At 39.1% G+C, this 19,767-nt stretch overlaps 1 protein-coding gene across 5 annotated transcripts in view; it reads left to right on the forward strand.

The window, feature by feature from the left end:
* USP32 (ubiquitin specific peptidase 32) overlaps positions 1-19,767 on the forward strand; it is a 143,022-nt gene that overhangs the window by 118,558 nt on the left and 4,697 nt on the right. For 4 of the 5 annotated variants that reach the window (XM_030536246.1, XM_030536248.1, XM_030536250.1 and 1 more), the window contains 14 exons: positions 366-440; positions 1,369-1,507; positions 3,621-3,726; positions 4,648-4,821; positions 6,571-6,745; positions 7,509-7,660; positions 8,473-8,584; positions 9,369-9,580; positions 11,140-11,324; positions 12,980-13,066; positions 14,598-14,718; positions 17,549-17,740; positions 18,376-18,670; positions 19,246-19,673. In XM_030536246.1, the coding sequence (XP_030392106.1) occupies positions 366-440; positions 1,369-1,507; positions 3,621-3,726; positions 4,648-4,821; positions 6,571-6,745; positions 7,509-7,660; positions 8,473-8,584; positions 9,369-9,580; positions 11,140-11,324; positions 12,980-13,066; positions 14,598-14,718; positions 17,549-17,740; positions 18,376-18,670; positions 19,246-19,673 (2,453 nt within the window). The remainder of the gene's footprint in view (positions 1-365; positions 441-1,368; positions 1,508-3,620; positions 3,727-4,647; positions 4,822-6,570; positions 6,746-7,508; positions 7,661-8,472; positions 8,585-9,368; positions 9,581-11,139; positions 11,325-12,979; positions 13,067-14,597; positions 14,719-17,548; positions 17,741-18,375; positions 18,671-19,245; positions 19,674-19,767) is intronic. The other variant, XM_030536249.1, reaches the window with a different exon arrangement.

The following is a 19,767-nucleotide window of genomic DNA, read 5'->3' on the forward strand; positions in this document are numbered from 1 at the left end:
AATCTTGTTCTCAACTCGAGGCATGGTTTTATGTCATCGTTTCCTCCTCATGCTGATATCTAAATACATTTGAATCTATTGTCCTTTTGTAATTAAAAGTTATCTTTCTGTTAAAGAGAAAGATACTGCATCTGGACCTATAATCAATCAGTCTAGTTATCTCTGCCATGTACAATCTTAAGTTAATAAATCCTGAAAATTGGCTTTTACAATAGGAAAGAAATCTCAAGATTACCAATGGTGTCTTTATGTTAATAAAGTAAAAACAAAATAAACAGTTGGAAATGAATGAAATCACTTTAACTACATGATCAGCGCTCTGGAGTAGGTAAAAATAAAACTTATTTTACTGTGTTTCTTTCTAGTTCGAAACAAAGACATGAGCTGGCCAGAGGAGATGTCATTTATAGCAAACAGTAGTAAAATAGACAGACATAAAGGTAGGTGTTCAAGTGCAGTAATGCAATTATGATAGGGAAAAAAACTATAATATATTCTGTTTTGTGGAACCATTTTGTTTTTAACATAAATATTGCAAATAGTGGTACAGACATGTTACAACTGTACTACTTGTTTTGTTCTGTGTTGTAGATTTAGCCCCTAAAAGTGTTGGGGTGCTAAATTCAGAGGTAATCAAGTCCTGCAACATTCAGCAAACTCTGAATACAGCTAATCTTGAAATTGGATTAACAGTTTTTTGAAAATCAGTTGCTTCCTTTTCACCTCGTTTATTATACACCTCTACCCCGATATAACGCTGTCCTCGGGAGCCAAAAAATCTTATCCTGTTATAGGTGAAACAGCGTTATATCGAACTTGCTTTGATCCACCGGAGTGCACAGCCACCACCCCACCTCCCCCCCCGAGCGCTGCTTTACCGCGTCATATCAGAATTCGTGTTATATCGGGTCACATTATATCGAGGTAGAGGGGAATAAGACTTCCATATTTCTGTGTTTTACATTTTGTTTAAGTTGAAGGAAGACTTCAGTATTACCGGACAAGAATAACACAACAAAAAATTGCAATGATATGGTAATACTACTGCAGAATAGAAAAATCATTTATTTACTGATGCAGAAACAACATGGATTACACCGATTACCAGTATCTTTTCCATGGTTTATAATAGGGCCAATTTTAGCAAGTTGCCAGACACCCATAATTTCTGTTGACTTCAGTGAAAATTTAGGGCACTCAGTATCTCAGAATTCTGTTGTCTTTACATTGACTGATATCTTGTGATAGGGACAGGGTGAAGGAGGTTGTAATCTTTAGTGAAATCCCATTGTAGGTTAATTTTTCTTCTATTGTATTATATGTATTTAAAATATATCATGTTAAATAACTGTACCTCTTTTCCCTCAGTTCCTACTGAAAAGGGTGCCACTGGATTAAGTAATCTGGGTAATACGTGTTTCATGAATTCTAGTATCCAGTGTGTCAGTAACACACAACCTCTAACACAGTATTTCATCTCAGGAAAACATCTTTATGAACTCAACAGGTAACGCTTATGTGAGACCTTTGGCATTTAAATGTTTTAACCCTTTAAAATTATTTTTGTCTTCAAAAGTAGGCAGCATAACTATGTCCTTTCAATCAGAATATTATAAGCACTCAACTTCCCAACAGGCCAGGGGTGCCATTTAGGGAGGGCCAGGGGTGGGGGGACCTGCCCCTCCTTGAGTTTTGTACAATATTGAGGTGAAGTTCCCAGCAGGAGAGAAAATGCTCCCCCTCCTTGCCCTGCTCTGCTGCTGTCTGCAGCTGCCGTGCTGCCCCTGCCGTGGAGCCCCCGCTGGCAGCTGTGCAGAGAACTGGGAGCCTGCCTCCTGATCTGTCGCACAGAGCCGGGTGGGGGCTGACGTCAGTGTGTCCCCCTCCCCCTGCCATTATGTACGTGGGCTGGCAGAGCGCACTCTGCCCCAGCCCCTACCCTGCAGAGCTGGCCCCACTGTGCCAACTAGGGACTGAGTGCATGGCTGGCCCCGCAACAGCAAACTTGCCGCAGCAGCACACCCTTACGCAGCCCCTGCCTGTACTCTGAGCCACACCCCTCCCAGCACACAGCCCCTAGCTACTCCCTGCCTGCACACAGCCCCTAGCTACTCCTCTCCCTCCACTCTGAGCTGCACCCGGAGCGACACCCCTCCCAACAGCCCCTAGTTACTCCCTGCCTGCATACAGCTCCTAGCTACTCCTCTCCCTGCACCCTGAGCCACACCCCTCCCAGCACACAGCCCCTAGCTACTCCCTGCCTGCACACAGCCCCTAGCTACTCCTCTCCCTGCACCCTGAGCTGCACCCGGAGCGACACCCCTCCCAACACAGCCCCTAGCTACTCCCTGCCTACATACAGCTCCTAGCTACTCCTCTCCCCGCACCCTGAGCCACACCCCTCCCGGCACAGCTCCTAGCTACTTCCTGCCTGCACACAGCCCCTAGCTACTCTTCTCCCTGCACCCGGAGTGACACCCCTCCCAACACAGCCCCTAGCTACTCCCTGCCTGCACACAGCCCCTAGCTACTCCTCTCTCCGCACCCTGAGCCACACCCCTCCCGGCACAGCTCCTGGCTACTCCCTGCCTGCACACAGCTCCTAGCTACTTCTCTCTCCGCACCCTGAGCCACCCCCCTCCCGGCGCAGCTCCTGGCTACCCCCTGCCTGCACACAGCTCCTAGCTACTCCTCTCTCCGCACCCTGAGCCACACCCCTCCCGGCACAGCTCCTGGCTACTCCCTGCCTGCACACAGCTCCTAGCTACTCCTCTCCCTGCACCCTGAGCCACACCCCTCCCAGCACACAGCCCCTAGCTACTCCCTGCCTGCACACAGCTCCTAGCTACTCCTCTCCCTGCACCCTGAGCCACACCCCTCCCCGCACAGCTCCTAGCCACTCCCTGCCTGCACACAGCTCCTAGCTACTCCTCTCCCTGCACCCTGAGCCACACCCCTCCCCGCACAGCTCCTAGCTACTCCTCTCCCCGCACCCTGAGCCACACCCCTCCCCGCACAGCTCCTAGCCACTCCCTGCCTGCACACAGCTCCTAGCTACTCCTCTCCCCGCACCCTGAGCCACACCCCTCCCCTCACAGCTCCTAGCTACTCCCTGCCTGCACACAGCTCCTAGCTACTCCTCTCCCCGTACCCTGAGCCACACCCCTCCTGGCACAGCCCCTAGCTACTCCCTACCTGCACACATCCCCTAGCTACTCCTCTCCCCGCACCCTAGGCACACCCCTCCCGGCACAGCCCCTAGCTACCCCCTGCCTGCACCCTGAACAGTTTTCAAATTTTGAGCTGAGCCCCCCTCGCTCCCTCCTGTTATAATTTTTGGTTGCACCCCTTTCCCCCATTATTGGGGGGGGGGGGAAACCCTAGAGTTTTCAGGTGCCTACATAGCCCCTGGAATCACAATTAAAGTTGCACCCCCGCCTCCCAAATCTGAAATAGTACCCCAATAACAGGCACTAGATTAGACATACCTAAAAAGGGAGACTTCTATTGCAGAATGAGATAAACCAGTACTAGCTAGCCTGAAACACTCTCCTCCGCCATACTTTGTAAGCGCTCATTTTACTTAAAAAAAATCAATGAATATACTTTATGAATTCTAGGACAAATCCAATAGGAATGAAAGGACATATGGCCAAGTGCTATGGGGATTTGGTTCAGGAACTATGGAGTGGGACTCAAAAGAACATAGCTCCATTAAAGCTACGGGTAAGGATTTAATGCGCCTTATTTATAGGTAGCAAAGTGATGTGGAATTACAAAATATTTACTGTCCAAAACAATTAAAACTGTATTTTCCTTTTCTGCTTTTTGATGTTGTCTGTTTAAGGAAACTGTTTAAGAATATTATAACGATACTTCAGCATGTTTAATGGTCATATTTGCTCTGAACTTAACCATTAAGACATTTCTTTACCACTTAATTCTGGCTGTAGTAAATATAACCTTCAAAATTTTAGTACATTCAATAAATATACTGCCACCAGTGTTTCTGTATTGACAGTTTGAGAGAAGATTCATATTCACCCCTCTAAATTTTTCTTAGGTGTGCAGCTTATAAGTGACTGTGGTGTAGGCAGTGATACCAGTAATGAATTTTACTTGCAGTCTTTGGAGAAATAGAATCGTATAAATGTAGGATCGGAAGGGAGTTTGAATATGTATTGTAACATTTGGTATGCACCTAAAAGAATTTTAATTTAGAAATCTCTTATGAAACTAAATTACAATTTAGGATGTGTCACACAAGTACATACAGATATGTCACGAATATGACACATGACGATGGTCATTGTAATACCCTTCTTGTGGCGTATGTCATATAATCCAGTGCAGAAGCTGTAGATTCAGAACAGTCACTAATGTTAATGGGAGTTCTGGCTTATGTGCACATCAGGCTGACAATAGTGCCCTTTATTTCCCTTGATAAGAGATTAAAGACCATTCACAACTCACAATTGGCCTCACTCCTGCCCTGGAAACTTATGTGGTCATCTTTAACACTTAAAAATGTAGTGTATTACACTGGTCACCATCTTACATCTTCACTAGATTAATTTGTTGTTATAAGTAAAGGTTTCTGTGATTTATTATCAAATAACGTCTTGGTTTTTACTTCCTTTTATATAGTGGACGATAGCAAAATATGCTCCAAGATTTAATGGTTTCCAGCAGCAGGACTCACAGGAGCTTCTGGCTTTTCTTCTGGATGGTCTTCATGAGGATCTGAACAGAGTTCATGATAAGCCATATGTAGAACTGAAAGATAGTGACGGTCGACCTGATTGGGAGGTAGCAGCAGAGGTGTGTCTGAACTGGAAGTCACTAACGGTAGACCAGTAGAATCTGCACGGACACACAATTTTCTGATAGCACTCTAGAACCAGTGAAAGAGATTTTTTTTTAAAGCAATATTTAATCCAACTGAAATACAATATAGGATTCCTCGCAGTACTTTTAGCAAGTGATGATTTTATCTGTTAATTTCAACAAGATCCATGAAAATTTATGACCTCACTGAAGCGTGTTGCATATGAATGTTTGTCTGTAGACTCAGTAGAATAGCAGGACAGTTCGACAATTTCTGAAATATTTTGCCCCCATGGCATAAAAAGTTTTACCTGCTCACCTCTGAGTGGGATTAAAAGGAAATTTGTCTTGGATGCCTGATTCTACTATAAAAGGTTTTTAAAATAAATATTACATTGCAATGTAACATTATCTAACCTTCCAAAAAGTAAATTTTTGTAAACAGGAATTCATTCCTAACCATGACCTTTGCTTTAGTCATATTTATTGGCTTTCACTTTCTGGAGTCTGCAATATGCCCTCAAATTTCAGATTTCATACAAGCTGAAATAGATATGAAGCCAAGCATTCTATGAAAGCCAGATTATATTTGTGGATTTTATGGTACTTCTGGTAGCTATATGTGGTTTCTTAGTAGTTTGGTAAATACACCTTTTTTTTTTGTGATTGGCTTTCTAGCTTGTCAGTAAGGTTAAAGGCTACATTTTTCCATTATAATACTATTATTGTGTTTTCTTTTGTTACATACTGGATCTGTACAGTGTTTACCTCTGAACTGAACATAGGATCATATTTGGATCATTAGAAACTGTAAATGCTGTGAATAAATATTTTTTTTAGGATAGATCCTTAAATTCTAGCTATTGATTTCTCAGTTACATGGATGCCAAGTAAAAGTTAATGAGACTCTCCCCTTTTTTCTTAATTTACCAAACTTTCTTGATGTTATGTGGATACATGATGTATTAGGTGTATCCGTAGAAACATAGATAAGGTTAAAAAGGATGTTTTGGACTGGATTCGAACAGGCTTTCCGTTAATGTACTATTATTATATTTCAGTAAGCATAACATCTCTTAAATTGCAGTAATAGAAAAGTGACTTTGTACAAATGTCACCTTTCTGTTCAGCCAGTCTTCTCCCTTTGTGTCTGAACCTTCTCTCTTTGTCTTACACAGATTTTTACTCTTGCAGATCTGTGGAAGAGCAAGCTGGATTCTATTCTGCCTCATACCCTTAAAAAAATTGATCAGTAAATTGAAATTGCAATATATGTATTATCAGTGACAGATGTTAATAGTGGCAGAATAAACACAGCTTGATTTTTTCAAATATTATGTTGTATTTGAAGGCAGCTAGAAAAAATCACTGTTACTAGTAAGCTGAGTAAATTGGACCTAAAAATTATGAGGAGAACATAAATATGGAACCTCACAATGTCATCTTAAGGAAGTGACTCTTTCAGAAGCAATGTATAACAAAACTTGAAAAGATACCCAGTGATTGTGCCCAGAGCTACTTAAAGAAGCTGTAGCCCAGGCTGGTTGTCCTAAATCACAAATGTTTTTCTAATGTTGAAATGACATTGTTTCCTGCTTGTTTACAACACTGGTCAAATAACTTCTAGTACTGCATATATTAGCACCTATGTTTATAAATATCTTGGAATCTTGTAACACACTTCCCTCTGCCAAGTCCAAGCAATTGTGCTACATTTCTAACTTTTTTTGCACTTTGTTTCAGGCCTGGGAAAATCATCTGAGAAGAAACAGATCAATCGTAGTGGATTTGTTTCATGGGCAGCTGAGATCCCAAGTAAAATGCAAAACATGTGGGCACATAAGTGTTCGATTTGACCCTTTTAATTTTTTATCCTTACCTCTTCCAATGGATAGCTACATGCACTTAGAAATTACAGGTGGGTAGTTGAATTTAAATCACTCTAGTCTTGCCTGTCCTAAAACATACTCATTTTCCAGCAGTGATGCAGAACAGGTTTTCAGGGCACAGTGGTAAGAGTTCTGTCTACACTGGCACTTAGCACTAATGCAGCTGCACCCTTCTTGGAATTGAGGTAAAATATTCTAGCATAAATGTGCCCTTTTACACTACTAAAATCTACCTCATTTCAGTGGGCTTAATTTACACTAGAACAAAAAAATGATTTAGCTGTCAAATATTTACGTAGCAGTGAGCATAGTTAGGTGCTGCTATCTGTTTTGTCTCAACGAAAAGATTTGATGACTAAAGTGTATATGATTCAGAATTTGAGGCCGCCTAGATGGCTTTCAGGTCAGTAGCAATTTGATTATACAGATAATCTTTGAGATAGTCTGCCCAGTACAGAACTGTACCAGGATCTTCATACTTTTTACTGAAGAAAAATCATTTTTCATGCTTGGATCTTGACACATGAAAATAAAGACATAGTGTTTGTTTTAAAAAAAAAACACTCTTAACTGCTGCTCCCACACTTAAGCAGGTAGTGAAGGTTCTCTTGTCTAGTATTAAGACCTTCTTTTGTCTTTGAAACACTAGAAAAGTGTCTGGTGGTCGATGAAAAGATCAGGTCTTAAAATGGAAGCGACAATAGCTTTTTACTAAATGAGAAATGTGACCTGTATTATTCTCACACAAACACTGCCATTTTGCTGACTAAAGTGTGTTTCTTTCTCTTAAAGTAATTAAATTAGATGGTACTACCCCTGTTCGATATGGGCTCAGACTGAACATGGATGAGAAGTATACAGGTTTAAAAAAGCAGCTAAGTGAACTTTGTGGGCTAAAACCAGAACAGATTCTTCTTGCAGAAGTACATAGCTCTAACATAAAGGTAACATGCTTTCATTGATACCAGCATCCTTTCAGTACTTAGAATAAATACTGAAACCTGAACATCAACATACTAAAATTCCTTCATATCTCTTCAACATAAGATCTTGTCTACATGAACACTGTAGTTCTTGTCTAATGAACACTGTAGAACACTTTAGTTTAACTAAAGATGTGATTTTTAAATCAATTTAGTTTAAATGGTGTGAGTCCATGTGAATGCTCTTATCTTGGTTTAAACCAGGGTTAAATTAGAATTGGTCTAAGCTGATTCCAAATAAACCACTCTTAAACCAGAGTAGGCCCAAGTTATTTACACCAGTTAAACTAAAATTATTTAAAAATCACATTTTTAGGTAAAATGATACAACTTTCGCATTTTGACCAGGCCTAACTCAAAGGCAAGCAGTGACATAATGTGTTTAAACACTACCAAATATTTTAGGGCTGAAGCCTGATGAGAAATAACCTATGAATTCTAAATAAAATTTATATACTTTAAAGCCAAGTCTGCCATCACAAAATGTTTTTCAAAACTATTTTATGTTTGTGGACAGCAGGGGCTCTGGCTGGTCAATGGACCGTCAGTAGTCCACAAAGCACTTGCTGGTGGTTTGTGGAGACCTGGCAATTCCCATGGTGCTGGTTCTCCTTTTCTGCAGCAAAGGATGGAAGAGGCACAGACTAGATGAAAAGCTGAAGCGACAATTTTTATTAACATTTTCAGCAAATAAAATATGCAGGATCACAGTGGAAAATACTAAATTGTATTATATTATACTATTATTCCTTGTATTCTGTTTTTCTCTACAGAACTTTCCTCAAGACAACCAGAAAGTTCGGTTATCAGTGAGTGGGTTTTTATGTGCGTTTGAGATACCGGTCCCAGGATCCCCTACATCAGCTTCTAGTCCTGTGCAAACAGGTAAAACAAAATTATTCATTTTCCTGTTCGTTTAAATTAACCCAAGCATATTGATCAGATATAGATGGCGAGACACAGGAAAAATCCAACTTTCAAATGGGGAAAGAGACAAAGCTAAAGAAAAAGCATGGTTTGGAGGAGGGGAAGAATATTTCATACACTTAATTGGATAGAATAGGAAATGTTTTTAAAAAAAAAACCCACTGTGACCAGTTCTGGTTGCTGTTGTTAATTGTGTATTTGTAATTAGATTTGACATCAATACTGGGACGACAATATCTGTACCGTGTGTTTTATCCAAGGACTTTAGTACACTCTTTATAAACCTTGATTAAACTTCACAACATATCATAATCTTAAATTTACCTATTTTAAAAAGAGCATAACAGAGGCACAGAGAAATGATTTGCTGAAGGTCACCTAGTGAATCTTTGACAGAGCTGGGAACAGAATCTGATTCATTCTCCTGTTTTTAGCAGTAGACATTGCTAACAGTGGGATGTATATTGAGACTGGAACTGGCTACATCTGCTTCTCAAGGACTTAATAGTTTTTGAAGTGGTATTAAGGGAAAGATGTGAATGTTTATCTGTAGTCCATGTATACTATGGTGTGTAGATTCCTGGCATTAAGTAAATGATGTGGGTCCCTGCTATACAAGATAGCATTTAACAAGCAAGTTTGAGCAGATTGATTTGTAGCCAAAGCAGCTGAATCATAGTTCATAAATATTAATAGTGCAAGTATCATAATTCAGTAACCATGTGTTTGTACTTAAATTCAGATCTCTCCACTGGGCCATCAGCTAATGGAATGCTCAACATAATGATGAATGGGGATTTCCCCAGACCAACACTAATTCCTAATGGAATGCCAAATACTATAGTGCCGTGTGGAACAGAGAATAACTTTGCCAATGGGATGATGAATGGTCATATGTCCTTGCTTTCTGATAGTCCATTTATAGGCTACATCATTGCAGTCCACAGAAAAATGGTTAGTATATTCTGCACTAGTTACAGTGTGTGGTGTAGGCTACTTGTAAAAGGCAGTGATTTTTTTGGATGGAGCTGTTATGAATGAAAGTATATTTGCAGCCCTAAGAAGAGAACACAACTGCTTATTTATTTGCACAATCACCTGTTATGTAGACATACATGTGAAGTTGTAGGAGCACGTGTTATGCTTTCCTTTGAAAGTTTAGCCACAATGTCTAATGTAGGTGTTTTACTTTCCTCAGTGACTCTTAGCATATTTCCTTAGTGCTAAGACGCATTTTTGACCGTTCATTGTAGTCCAATCTATCTTGCTTTCAGGGGTCCACTCTGATCAGAAGAAATCTGATTTGAGAAGCTACTTGAAACTCTTTTCTTTCCCTTTACCTGGAGCAGCATCACCTCCTTTAAAGAACAAGTATAGAGTTAAGGCACATGGTACATTTGCAGGTCATTCTGTTAGTGTCAACTGCTCTTTGTAAATGCATCTGTAGCCAAGTTAAACTGTAAATGTCAGGGCTGGTTAACTGAGTGCCTCAGATAACTCTGCACTCTGTATACTTTCTCAGCCTTCAGGCATTAGAAGCAGTTAACATTTACAGCCCGTGGTTTGTGGGCTAGAAGGCTGCATAACTTCTGTTTTCATAGTATATTTGTGTGGGGCTTTTTTTAACCATTGTCCAAAACTGCCACCATAGCCCTCATGTAAGTGTTGGTAGGAGATCTTTTAGGGAACTGGTGTAATGTTCTTTAGCAGATCCAAACTAGTTATGCAGCGCATAAGGCAGAGCAAATTGCTTGCAGAAACTCCATCAAAAGTTAATGTTTAGAGCTTTCTATTTCTAGGCATTATATTAGTGGTGGGGGTCAGCTGGCTAATACTAGTTTGTTTTATTCAGGGGTCTCAATATATTTTATAAACACAAATGTATTAAGCCTCAACATCTGTTACACAGGATGTATTGTTCCCATTCTTATAGATAGGGAGAATAAGGCACAAATGTTAAGTGACTTGTCCAAGATCACACAAAGTCCACAGAGCCCAATCTGACTTCCTGTTGTGATTTCTAGTCACAATACCATCTTTTTTTTTCAAGGGATAAACACTGGGCAGGGTTTATGCTAGGGGACGGATGACTTATATGTAGAGATGACGCTTTACGTTTTTAAATGTTAGCAGTTGGTGGGGAAGGGAAAGACATAAGTAATATTAAATAGAAGTTTAGTTTAATATAGGTTTATGATGGAAATGCTGATACAGCGTAGGAATTGCAGTCTATATAACATTTGCTATAATAAATAAAAAGACAATGACAGAACTTCAAGACCGTAACTCAACTTAAAAAAAAACACCAGTTTTTAATGCTGACTTACTAGCATGATTCAGAGAAGCGCAGTGATTTTATTGTAGAATTATTAGTCTCTTTCAAGATCAAACAGAGCACAGGAAAATACTGAAGTGAATGACGGGTGGAAAGAGTCAGCTTTCTAATGGTCATAATATCAGTTAATGCGCACACAAAAATACATTACGTTCATTCCTTTAATTTGTAAATACAGATGCGGACAGAACTATATTTCCTTTCATCTCAGAAGAATCGTCCCAGTCTCTTTGGAATGCCATTAATTGTTCCATGTACTGTTCATACTCGGAAAAAAGACTTGTATGATGCAGTATGGATTCAGGTTTCCCGGCTTGCCAGCCCTCTCCCTCCCCAGGAAGCTAGCAACCATGCACAAGACTGGTGAGTTGGATGTGCTAACCTGTGGCTTGGGATTACTCTTTACTATGATACAGACCTCCTTATAAGGATTCAGAAGTATTAGTGCTTAGCCTTGCTTTGTCAATTTAATTGCTGACATGAGACTTTCCATAAGATGAAGATGTGGTCTTAATGCCCAATTAAACTCTAAATGTCAACTATTTTAGAAACTGTTGCATATATTTTTAGCTCAAATGCATTGTTGCCTGTGGATTTCATCTGGTGAGTTATTTTTGTAGCCATGTCATCTTTATGGATTACAAATTAAATAACGATGTCCTTTAATATAGTTATCTATCTTATGCTTTTAGGTTTCAATTTAAGTTATTCTTACATATTGCATATTTTTGATTCATAATTGATAATTCATTATGCCGCTTGGTGCAGGAAAATAAATCATTTTTTTTACTCTGAGCACAGTTGATGTATTTTAAGAATTAGATACTGATACTGTTCTTTCTCTGTGTGGCAGTGATTTTAGATGGTTTGGAATGTAATTAATTGCATAAGTAGCTTGTGCGGTGGATTAATTTATAGCTGAGTTAATTTAAACAAGTGAGTCTGTTTCTATGTTAGCTAGGGCCGTAAATGGATACTCTGTCAATGGCAATCCTACTCCTGGTGAAGTTAGTGGGAATTTAGCTTTTGACTTGAATGGGATGAAGGTTTGGCTTTGTGGCAAATTATTAAATGTATACAAAGAGGAATGAGACTTGAAAGAGAAAAGAGACAAGTATACAGGACTAACAGATATAAGTCTGGTTTAAATGGAATTAAATATATCCATGAAGGGTTTTGTGTGGATTTAATTAAATAGTTCCTGTTCTCTCTCTCTCTCTCTCTCTCTCTCACACACACACCTACTTTTAGTTGTATCTGTGCAACTGTGTGTGTAGATCTGGCCGCTGGCACATCTTCTTCTATATCCCTTTGCTCACATCAGGGTGCTTTCTTGCTGCATTATGACTGCTAAACAAGTCTCTTACATTAAAACATTTAATTTGCTATGTTAAAGATGTTTCAGATGAGATGAGTGACCATTTTCCAATTTCATGTATTCCTGTGAACCTCTGATAATCTGGACTATTACTTAATTGGCTCAATGTATCTGCTAGCATATGCGGAGAGAATTCTACTGCTATAGAGTCTTATGTGAGATCTGTTACCTCAGCAGGATCTTTAAAAGTAATTATGAATTTCCATCTCTGCAGTTTTACTGTCCTTGTCAGGAAATGGTCCAATAGCTTTATTTTACCTTGTGATAAAATGAGGCTTGTAGTATGATTGTGTGATTGATTGATTTTGTATTGTAATTATGCCTGCTATTCTTTGGACTTCTCCCTCAAAAATATGTTGCAGCTTAATGTGACTGTCCTGCTGAGCAGAGTTACAAAGCAAACATTACAGTGTGTGTATTTGGAATTTAGATGACACAGGGAGGCATCTTGTTTTGTTAAGCAGCTCTCAACGGGTTGGAATTGTCTCCCTTAAGCGATGTTCTCATGCATCATCATGCTTGCTTACTGTATTAAACGTTCTTCCAAGCAAAAAATCAAACATAGGGTGAATAGTGTGTGGTGTATGGTAAGGAATTTGATCAATACTTATGTTTCTTGTTGTATTCTGTTCTGTTTCAGCGACGACAGCATGGGGTACCAGTATCCATTTACCCTTAGGGTGGTTCAGAAAGATGGAAATTCTTGTGCTTGGTGTCCATGGTACAGGTGAATTGCTCTTTCTAGGATTGAGCCAGGGGATAACTTAATCAGAAATCTAATTTATGGTAATGGATTTTTGATAGATTTCAGGACTTCAAGAGGTAATATCAAACAATGAGAATTTGGAATTTAATTTAACCAAAACCCCCAAGTGGCAGGCTTTCACTGCAGAATTGCTTTTATGACTTACAGAGCCGAAAACTATTCTGACACACAAGCTTCAACGTAGGAGACCAGCACCAAGTTTTCAAATATATTTTAACCCATTACATTCCTCAGGACAAGTCAATACCCAACCCCAAAAAAGAACAAGTCTATGACCACCCAAAAGCCCTTATTACTTGTCACCAGGTTGCTTTCTCTCTGCCGCTCTGCATGGAGAAAATGTCTTTCTATTTCAAGCCTGCCCTTCCCAATGTAAATCATTGCCTCCTAGCCTGAGTAGGAATTGACAGTGACAGTAGGTGGCTCATCTTGGGGAAAGGCATGTATGAGCTGCTGTAGAGAAGAGTCTTAACCTATTTCTCAGTAGCCAGAAACCTTTCCTCTTAGTCTAGAACACCCTCAAGTCCCCGAAAGCCTTCAGAAATTGACTTGTCCCTATGATGTGAAACACTTGAAAATTACCAACTGTTCTTTAAGGGTTAACACTCAACTATACCTTAGGGCCTATTCATAGTACCAGTATAACTATTCACCTAAAGCTGGACTATATCACTGTATAACCATCTTACACCCTGAAATGTTGTTGTCCTCACAAGCAATTAAATCATATATATTAGATCAGGTACATCTCTTACTGTAGGAGACAACCAAGCTAGTGTGTGGTTATATATGTAATGCAGATGGGCCCTTAGTGAACCTGAAACTAATCATGTTGACTCTATACTGGGCAGTCTTTGGCCTACCTTGAAATCCTACCTGTGGATGACTAGTCTTCACAAGGGCCTGTAGACGTTATACTCAGGAAAAAATGACTGAAGAGAAACAAAAAATAAGCCTACTTATGTTACAAACTGTCATAGAAGAGGAAAACCTTGCCTTAACTTATAATCCACCCTGCATCACACACACGTAAAAGTCTACGCAAAATTTGGAAAGGGGAAGAGAGCCGCACATGACAGATGCTAATCATGCTGCATAATGCACTGTTGGAAAGCATTCAGGTTTGTCTTGATTACAAAAAGAGTGTGTGCATTAGCTATCCCGCTGTAACATCCTAGTGGAGACAAGGCACTGTGATTTTTTTAACTGCTGGGTAGCTAGGCAAGGTCAGCTGTGTGTTGAGTTTGCCAATCTACCTGGTGCCCTGTCTCCACTAGGATGTTACAGAATGATCACTAATGTACCTCGGTCATCCTACTGTAAAAACACACTTTTCTGGCACTGAAGACAATCTCAAACACCACAGTCATGGCCATGATCTAAGAACAGGGAAAAGAAGGAGAACAAAGTATCCTTCTGGTTAACAGGGATCTAAGTTATTGGATAATTCATCTGTCACCATTGAGGCTAAGGGTTTTTTTTATTTATTTAGATTTTGCCGTGGTTGTAAAATCGAGTGTGCAGAAGACAGGGCTTATATTGGAAATGCTTACATCGCTGTAGACTGGGATCCTACTGCCCTTCATCTCCGCTACCAGACATCACAGGAACGGGTAAAATCATTTACAAAATAGACCCAGCAGCTCATCATTAGGTTGTAATATTTACTTGTATTTTATTAGCTCTGAAATGTATCCCATTTTAACATCACTTTTGTGGTTGTGTGCTCTCATCACTAGAAACATATTCCCAGTATTTAGGCACTTGCATTATTGCTTTTGTGTTTCATCCTCTGCTGAAATAATGAATACAAAATCAATAATGGGAAGAACTAACTCAAAGGTTGTCTGTAAAGGGCAATTTGTGTGACATTGGTATATCCATCGGCCTTTTACTTAGTGATGAAGCTTTTGACAACTACAAAAGGTGCACATTCCCAGTGCATCCCAATACAATGACATGTGATTTAGTCTCCATATATGCACTAAATATAGGACAACACCCACAAAAAAGAGAGGCTCCAAACTTGAAAGCACTTGGGCACAAGCTGAGCCTAATGCACGTGAGTAGCCTCATTAGTTTATTGGGACTACTTACGTGACTAAAGAGAATACATGTAAGTGATTTTGAGATTGTGATTTGTTTGTAAATTGTGTAACTTGTGCCCTCATGGGTAGCTTCATAAGCAAAAAAAAACCCCAAAACCCAAGATGTCATGCTCAGTTTGTACATTAAAAGAATGTGTTACCTGGCTGTGCATAGTTTAAATAAACATTTTACAAATAGAACGTGGCTGACAATTTTTGAAATTTTAATCCTAAATAAATTAAAAATATAACTTTTTGGTTGTAATCTTTTGAAAACAGACCCTTCTTTGAGTGATCGCTATACATTCCTACTCATGGGATGCACCCGTGGTGCAGCTTTGAGTGGAACATGTCACAGCAGTGCCCGTAGGAATTGTCTCCCGTGCCTACTATGCTAAGAAACAAGGGGTGGCAATAATTTTTTTAAAAAACCATAGCTTTACAGGTGGATGACCAGGTCAAAAATAAGGAAGGCAGAAATCTGGTACTTAGAGGCTCCAAGCTGTGTAAAGAAGTTACGATTGGCAGAATCTACACGAAAAACCAAGGTCAGGCCAAAACTTTTTGCAGATTATTTCCAGAATGTGAGGTTTAGGCCAAGTGAGACTAAATTGGGAGGAGATTTTAACTGCATAACAATACTCCTGTATTGATGAATAAAGATGGTAACTTAGGGAAAGATGGAAGTTCAACTACACACCTCAAGACTTAAAGGGTATCTGCCAGACATATGGAGAGTTAAACTCTGCTGGCAAAGACTGACTTCCTTACCCTTGATCCCTACACACATGTGTAGACTGGTTGTTTTACTGTCAGCCACTATTACAAGGAGCAGTTAATGCCTCTGTAGGCATCATGCAATGGTCCAACCATGGTCCAGTGGATGTCAGTCTGAGTCTCCAATAACATGTGTAGTTCAACAGGAGACCATGCCCACTTTAAAGGATGCAGTATGAGTGAACATAGCATAGGAAACAATAATATAGTACTTTAAATTGAATTGTAAAGATAAATTGTCTCTAGAGAGAATCTCTGGGAAGTAACCCAAGTGGTGGTTAGAAGGTAGCTAATAAGCTTAGCTTCAAGTATGAGTAAATTCTACAGGATAGACTAAAAAGAATTGCATCTAAATAATGGACCCTTGGAGCTATTTGCACATCTCATTACTTTGAGAGGGAAAATGAATAGCATATTAACAGAAAAGATGGGAAAAGCCATTAAGTACATACTACAATAAAATAACTGTATTTCCTAAGGTTGTCCTGTGTTTCTGATGGCTACCATCCAATTGCCATGGACCTCAATGTGCCTCAATTTGCCTATATGTAGACTGAACGCGTAATACTTGTTGTATCTTATGTGAGTGTCTGAGGCTTAATTAACATTTGTAAAGGATTTTTTCAGATCCTCTGATGAAAGGCACTATATGCTCCTTATATTTATTTCCTTCCCTCACAATAGAAACGGAGGAATCAGACAAAAATAGGACGGTCTTTGAAAAATTCTATAGTAACATCTCTCTACCTAATAATCTTAAAGAGGAGACATGGAATTAGTTAAAATAAATAACTTGTCTAAATTTCACAATGGTTACCAAAGCATGGGCTTTTTTAAAAAAAAAAAAGTCACTGCTTGAAGAAATTCTATGTAAAATAAACTATTTGAAAACAGTAAAGCCCCAGGCCCTGCTTATTTCGTTTTTATAAAAAAAAAAACTTGACTTTTTTAGCCACTCCCTCCCTTCATCTGACACCTTTAATGATCTGAAGTGGAGAAACTTGCTATCCTCTGTATTGCAGTCATACCTAAGCCCCTGAAAGATTTATGTTCCTGAGCTTCACATTAAGGTGGCAGACATGTGACTTTATCACATAAAATTGTGTTTGAAGTTCCTTGCAAATAAGTTAAATAAGTTACTCCCCAATAAGTTTGCAAGGTACTTCCAAGAACCCTGTACATGAATCTGACATACTTGATATGTTTTTGAGGTACAGTAAAACCTCAAAGTTACAAGCATCTTGGGAATGGAGGCTGTTCGTAACTCTGAAATGTTTGTAACTGAACAACACATTATGGTGGTTGTTTCAAAAATTTACAACTGAATGTTAACTTCATACAGCTTTGAAACTTTACTATGCAGAAGAAAAATGCTGCTTTCCCTTTTTGTAGTTTGTTTAACACAGTACTGTACTGTATTTGCTTTTTTTACATCTCTGTTGCTACCTGATTATGTACTTTGGGTTCGAAATGAGGTGTGTGGTTGACTGGGCAGTTCGTAACTCTGGTGTTCATAACTCTGAAGGTATTAGGAACGTTGCCAAGATACAAAGTTTATCTTATCTGGTAACCTCTTTAGATTGTAGAAGAGCACGAAAGTGTTGAACAAAGCCGCCGGGCTCAGGCGGAGCCCATCAATCTGGATAGCTGTCTAAGAGCTTTTACCAGTGAGGAGGAGCTGGGAGAAGATGAGATGTATTACTGTTCCAAGTGCAAGACTCATTGCCTGGCCACTAAAAAACTGGACCTTTGGAGGCTTCCCCCTATTTTGGTACAACTTTCAGTCATTTTCTTTTTCTTTTGGGCAACAGTAAAAATGTACACTCATCACAAGAGTTCGGATTGCTGGGTACATCTTCCTACTTTCACAGAATAAGGAAGGTTTAGATCTACCTGTGTTCCCTTTTGTCTCAACTGAATCATGGCTATCGTAGGTGACCCAACGTGAACTTGCTACACATGTTATCATTTTTCTGTAATGTAAATGGAAGATGCTGTAACTCCTGCTTAAATGTGTTGTTCTGCTGCAGCAAAGGATTGAAATGTTCATTGCATTTATTGCAGTGCCATTGGTTCTGTTACCTTTATAGAACACAGCCTTGTTCTCTTCTTTAAATTATGCAACATCTACATTTGCTTCCTTTAAATTTATAAGTTTTCCAAAGAACACAAAGTATGCTTTACTGTTTGTTTATTTACTAAAGCTTTATCTCCTACCTACTGTTGGTTGGTAGATGTTGCCTCTGTAGACCCAGATATCACACACATTGTACAATTCAAATTGATTTGTGTTCTAATCTTATAATATGTATATCTCTGGAAAGGATAAAACAAACATTTAAATTACTTGATTAGGTCATTGTGATATAACCATCACCTTGTTTTCTTTAATGTGTTTCACCCTAGATAATTCACCTGAAACGATTTCAGTTTGTAAATGGTCGCTGGATAAAATCTCAGAAAATTGTTAAATTTCCTCGTGAAAATTTTGACCCAAGTGCCTTTCTGGTACAAAGGGATCCAAGTCATTGTCATCGAAAGCAACTAACTCCCCAGGTTGATGACCTTTCTGAGCCACAGATTCTGCAAGGGGAGCCTAAAAAAACAGATCTCCAAAATACTTATACATCAGGTGAAGGGGATGTGCTGAACAGGAGTCCATCCTCATTTAACACTAGTAGCATCTTGAATAATATCAAAGGTAGGGAATAAATAGTCTCTCTCTATAAATTGCAGTGTAGAAATTAGTGATTATTGACCTATAGCAAGAAGTATAGTAGTTCTTCTTCAAAATCATCTTTACTCTGGAACTTATAAAATACAAGCCAATTGAAATGTGTACTCATTGTAAAAGAAAAATTATTTGAGTTTTATTGATTCAGAATTTAAATTTATTCTGAAACATTGATTTCTGCCTCAGTTTTCCATTGTAAGCCTATTACAGCAGTCATTAATAAGAAGTTGAGTTGTTCAGTGTTGGTATATATTGGCATTTCAAATTTTCCGTGGCTTGAAGTTTTAAACTGCTATATGTGCCATTGTAGATTTGGGGGGTGGGGGAGTAAGTAAGCAAGATCTGCCAGCTAATCCATGTAAAATTAATAGTCTCAATCTGAGTTCTAACTATAAAGTATGAATTGGTCACTAAAAAGAAAAAGTTATCCATCCCAAAAGTTTAGTTCGTTAGTGTCTCTGGTTATTGGAAGAGATCTTGTATTGGAAAATCTAGGCTTTCAGCTTGCTTACTTAGAAGGTTTTAACTTCTTTCTTTTACAGCATCTCCATCACCAGGGAGGAAAAGTGGAACCAGCTGTCCTTCAAGTAAAAACAGTAGCCCAAATAGCAGCCCCAGGACTTTAGGAAAAGGTAAAGGGCGGCTGCGGCTACCACAGATAGGTAAAAACAAACTATCAAATAGCAAAGAAAATTTGGATGCACGTAAGGAGAATGGTACTGACCAGGACCAGAAACTTACTTCTGACCAAGGAGATGCCATTAGCAAAGGACACGTTTTGGGTGGTAGCCAAAGTGAATTATTCATTTTTCAGGATGAGATTACTTTAGCCAATGGATACATTTGTGAGCAGAATGCATATAGTAATGGCAGTATCAATGGTGTGATTGATAACCACAATGAGGAGGATATTACAGATGACCAAAGAGAAGTCTGTTTTAACCCTATTTACAATCTATATGCAATTTCGGTAAGTTGACATTTTCTATTAGTAAAATATGCATAAACTGCAATTTTTTTTAAAGTTTAGAATTTCATGTGCAATATGCATGAAGGAAACAGTT

Source organism: Gopherus evgoodei, chromosome 17, assembly GCF_007399415.2.
Source record: "Gopherus evgoodei ecotype Sinaloan lineage chromosome 17, rGopEvg1_v1.p, whole genome shotgun sequence".
NCBI classification, from domain to species: domain Eukaryota; kingdom Metazoa; phylum Chordata; order Testudines; family Testudinidae; genus Gopherus; species Gopherus evgoodei.